Source organism: Phalangium opilio, unplaced genomic scaffold (genome assembly GCF_054372755.1).
Source record: "Phalangium opilio isolate 3A_F unplaced genomic scaffold, DU_Popi_V2 ptg000013l_1, whole genome shotgun sequence".
NCBI classification, from domain to species: domain Eukaryota; kingdom Metazoa; phylum Arthropoda; class Arachnida; order Opiliones; family Phalangiidae; genus Phalangium; species Phalangium opilio.
The window spans coordinates 6,612,851-6,617,681 of NW_028324148.1; the positions used below are offsets into that span (position 1 = coordinate 6,612,851).

Consider the following 4,831-nt stretch of genomic DNA (forward strand, 5'->3'; position numbering starts at 1 on the left):
TAATGGTGTAAAACATTTATACAACTTTTTTCACAAAACTTGTCCCGTTTTTAGCTAGGTGTGGTTATATAATCACACCTAGGTATTGGGTGTGTGTCTGTGTGTGTGTGTTTGTGAGTTAACCCCGGGTACACGAAAAGCAAGCGTGGATAGAAATCGATTAAGGCAAGATCCGCTACCACGTTGGAGCTCGTAATGTGAAAGAATTGCGAGAGGAAATACATTAGCGCTATGGTATGAGTTAACAGCACTTTTCCGACTTCGGATGGACGTAAAACAAGTTTGCCTGGACCTATAGTTAAGAAAAGATACTCTTTAGGCTCTTCAAAGTATTGGGAAAGAAATAAAATCGGCATCGTCAAAGTATTCACCCGGTTAGATTGCGGCATCCCTTAAGTTTACGGTTCATTTGACGGACGGCCGTATTGAAACGCATTAAAATATTTTCTCCTTACTCCGGTTTTTGGGGTTAGCGAAGGAGGATGGGGAATACGGGCACGGTAGCTAGAATGAGAGATTCATTTTCATATGGATAGGGCACTGTGTGAAAAGGCTGGCTATTTATTTATAGTTGTCGTTGAAAATATCTCCTGACCCTTCAATGTGTATTTGTTATAGGTTTTTATCTAAGTTGTGAAAGACATACTGGCTTTACGATTATGATCTGTGAGTGTGTATGTTTGTGGATTGTCTGTGGAGGTTGGATAGGCGAAAAGACCTTTTTATCTAGATGTGGTAAGAACTTAATATACACCAAACGTTGGGCCAACTCGAATATTAAGTTAGCGAGTTACTAAACATGAATACTGTACTACATTCGCACATAAGAAACTAACACGCCCTTCCCACCTCAACCACACCTAGCTAATACGTAAATGTTTTTACGTGACTTGTTAAATATGGCAATGTTGTGCAGAGCTTTCGCTTGGACTGTTACTTAAATGCTTGGTGGAAAAATCATCGAATGAATATCACAGTTGTTAACCAAACTGGCTTAGTTCCAATACCACCTAAAATCATTAATTGCATGTGGAAACCAGATTTTTGTTTTTCAAACAGCGTTGACGTCAAAGATTTCACGATACCTGTTCCAGTTCATTCATATAAATATCATGTATCTGAAGGCTATATTTCCTATTACCAAAGGTTGTTGAAATGACAATTGTCACAAGTACAGCTCGTAATAACTCGCTTCATTTTAGGTTCATTTTTCGTGTATCTTGTCCGATGCATTTTGCTATGTTCCCATTCGATACGCAACATTGTGTGTTCAAGATCGGCCTGGGTATGTCATTGGTTTTTACTAATTTGATATACTACGATTATACTTATTTCACGTCATAGTGGCAAATACCAACAACAAGGTCATGCTACATTGGAGAAAAGATATCGGTAATGATGGTGTTATGTACGTTTACGAGATGCTTCCTTTGCAATTTAGCATTTCTAAACCGACAGTAGATATATTGACAGAAACGTTCGTCAATGGTAAAATATTTTATACATTGTACGTTTCCAAACTCCAATTCCTGTTTTAATTCCGATTGGTTTTCAATTCTAGATTCTTACACGTCATTGCGTACTAAAATCAATTTCTACAGACTTTTAACTGGCAGTTTCCTCAATTATTACATACCGAGTAGTTTGGTAGTAATTTTATCTTGGATATCATTCTACATTGATGTGGAAGCCGCTCCAGCCAGAGTCACACTCGGAGTGACGGCTGTTTTGACAATTAGCACTCAAATGATACAAGCAAGGAACTCGTTGCCGGCGGTTCAATACGTCACCTGCATGGATGTTTGGTTATTCTTCTGTCTCACTTCGGTTTTTGCCTCAATCATCGAATACAGTATCGTCTACTCTTACCAAAGTCAATGTAAAAAAAAGCCAACCGTTATCCCCAAACCAAGGGTAGGCTAAAAGATTGCGTTTTATTTTATAATTGACTAATTTATTGCCTTTAGAGAAACACAATCAAAGTTATTGACAATAAGAGAATCGCTGGTTGGTCTTCAAAGGACGAAACCGTCCAAAACATTTCAAATCTAGCTTCAACATCTGCAAAAATGGATAGAGTATCTCAGTGGCTTTTCCCGATCGTCATGTTCATATTTAGCATAAGCTACTTTGCATTTGCTTATTACAAAACTGAAATTAAACTAGGATAAGGAAGAAAGCAGTTAAAAAAGAGTAATCTTTAATATAATAATATTTAGGCACAGAACTTAAATTTTAAAGGTAAATTATTAAATGCCGTTTAATTACTATTGACAATAACTCAAAGTAAAAACACACATATAAATATTACAACTATAGAAACATGACATCGCACTGAATAACAACTGCTTTAGTTATAAGTAGGCATAAAAGGCTAAGCTTAACAATTTGAATACTCAAAAGAGGCTTCACTACCATTGCGACGAATCCCAATCAACCGAAACCAATACCATTCGACCGAAAAAGCCGCACTTTGGCGGATTTACGATTCTGTCCAATGGGACAATCCCATTGCATGGAAAAACCCTCACTTCGGGTTTTTCCCGATGAAATTGAAATAAAATTAAAACAATTTAAGGCCTACGTAAAATGAACACAAGATCAAAAAATTTTCTAAATTATTATTTTAAAACTAAGGATTATAAGAACAAAATTGTAATAAATCAGCAAAATATGACATGATAAAACCAATTGCTAATATTGATTTATTATTATATGTTATATTTATCATGAAAATACTTTAAGCCAGCAGTTTTACTGTACTTGAAGTGAATAACCGCTCCTAAGAGGATAAACGTCCTCCAAAACAAACCAAACCTAACCCTAACCTAACAGTAATTTTTTGAAAATGCATATTATTTGAGAAGTCAATGAAGATAAACATCAATATTTTGGAAAAGGCGTAACATTGTTAAATGATTTATAAATATTGCTATCCTAACTTAACCAAACCCAACCTAACCATAACCTAACAGTAATTTTTTGGAAAAGCCATATTATTTGAGAAGTCAATAAAGATAAACATCAATATTTTGGAAAAGGCGTAACATTGTTAAATGATTTAGAAAATATTACTAACCTAACCTAACAGTAAATTTTTGGAAAAAGCATATTATTTGAGAAGTCAATGAAGATAAACATCAATATTTTGGAAAAGGCGTAACATTGTTAAATGATTTATAAATATTGCTATCCTATAACTTAATCAAACCCAACCTAACCCTAACCTAACAGTATTTTTTTGGAAAAGCCATATTATTTGAAAAGTCAATAAAGATAAACATCAATATTTTGGAAAAGGCGTAACATTGTTAAATGACTTAGAAAATAATACTTACCTAACCTAACAGTAATTTTTTGGAAAAGACATATTATTTGAGAAGTCAATGAAGCTAAACATCAATATTTTGGAAAAGGCGTAACATTGTTAAATGATTTTTAAAATATTGCTAACCTAACCCTAACCTAACAATAATTTTTTGGAAAAGGCATATTATGGAAAGGAGAAACCGGGTTAGACCGCGGAGGAAAACTCCTTTTAACAAGCGGGGAGAAGATATTGCTAACCAAACCCAACCTTACCTAACCTAACCTGGTTTTGAACAATAATAATAATAATAATAATAATAATCTAAGCTTGGTCTATGAACGGATATCAACACTAAGCCTGCGGCTTGTTTACAGGTGGGTCCCTTTATAATGCATAGAGGGGTGGTGGCTAGCCCCTATGCCACAGCTAACCTACAGCGCCCTACACTAACTATTACCGTTAACCTCTGCAAGTTTTGATGGAAAGGAGAAACCTGGTTAGAGCGCGGAGGAAAACTCCTTTTAACAAGCGGGGAGAAGATATTGCTAACCAAACCCAACCTTACCTAACCTAACCTGGTTTTGAACAATAATAATAATAATAATAATTCTACAGGGCCGGTAGGCCCTTCTAGATATGACTTGATACCGTTTTGTAACGTTAAAGTAATATTCACCCGCTTTTGCTAATTTCCTATGGAGATTAACATGGGTTTTTCGTGATTTTTCCCCACCGATAACTTAAAAACTACAGCGAAGATACTTTTCGGAATTATCTTAAATTAACAATTTAGTATTCAGGGTGTGCTATCGGCCAGCTTGATCAAAACAATTAAGTCTAAGTATGTTAATTTTACTTAATTACAGAAGTACGGCTTTGACTATCGTGATTGGACATAATAATTAGCTAGATCTCTTGGAAAACTCAGTGTTACTACGTATCTGCAGTGTGGTGGTTATCACGCCCGCTTCACACGCGGAAGGTCCCAGGTTCGAGCCCTGGTAGATACATGTATTGACCATCGGGATTGGACATAAGAATTATCTAGATCTCTTGGAAAACTCAGTGTTACTACGTATCTGTAGTGTGGTGGTTATCACGCCCGCTTCACACGCGGAAGGTCCCAGGTTCGAGCCCTGGTAGATACATGTATTAAACATCGTGATTGGACATAATAATTAGCTACTCCTGGAAAACTTAGACTTACCACGTGTCTGTGGTGTAGTGGTTATAATAAATATTTAACAATTATTTCACTTCAATTGGTTTTATAATGTGACATAGGTAGCTTACTTTTTCCCTATTTTTAAAACCATTAAACTAAGTAATATTAGAAGTTCAACAGATTGTCTAAAAAAATGTTAAAAGCCACTGTAAATGGTGCTTAAATGCCTAATATTTCCTTAATACTTGCAAATAATCTTAGTAAATGGCGTGAATTGATCATAGAAATGGGGTTAAAGTACACCCTAAATGATGTCTTTTTTTGGCACTGGAAAAAACAGCATATATGGTGTTTGA

General features: G+C 35.4%; 1 protein-coding gene and 1 non-coding gene across 2 annotated transcripts; both read left to right on the plus strand.

Moving 5' to 3' along the window:
• The first annotated feature begins 1,227 nt into the window (after positions 1-1,227).
• LOC149708718 (glycine receptor subunit alphaZ1-like) lies at positions 1,228-2,171 on the plus strand. Its single transcript, XM_089863855.1, has 4 exons — positions 1,228-1,285; positions 1,345-1,488; positions 1,562-1,914; positions 1,968-2,171. Exons 1-4 carry the CDS (start codon positions 1,228-1,230, stop codon positions 2,169-2,171), a joined length of 759 nt encoding a protein of 252 aa, XP_089719981.1.
• A 2,214-nt stretch (positions 2,172-4,385) lies between these two features.
• TRNAV-CAC (transfer RNA valine (anticodon CAC)) lies at positions 4,386-4,458 on the plus strand. The gene has a single exon. It is a non-coding gene; the product is annotated as a tRNA-Val (tRNA).
• Positions 4,459-4,831: the final 373 nt, after the last annotated feature.

Excerpts from the sequence above, each read along its gene's own strand:
- LOC149708718 (XM_089863855.1), top strand. The coding sequence starts at position 1,228 with ATGCATTTTGCTATGTTCCCATTCGATACGCAACATTGTGTGTTCAAG. Across the intron at positions 1,286-1,344 it reads TGTGTTCAAGATCGGCCTGG|TGGCAAATACCAACAACAAG; the intron begins GTATGTCATTGG and ends TTCACGTCATAG. Across the intron at positions 1,489-1,561 it reads GACAGAAACGTTCGTCAATG|ATTCTTACACGTCATTGCGT; the intron begins GTAAAATATTTT and ends TTTCAATTCTAG.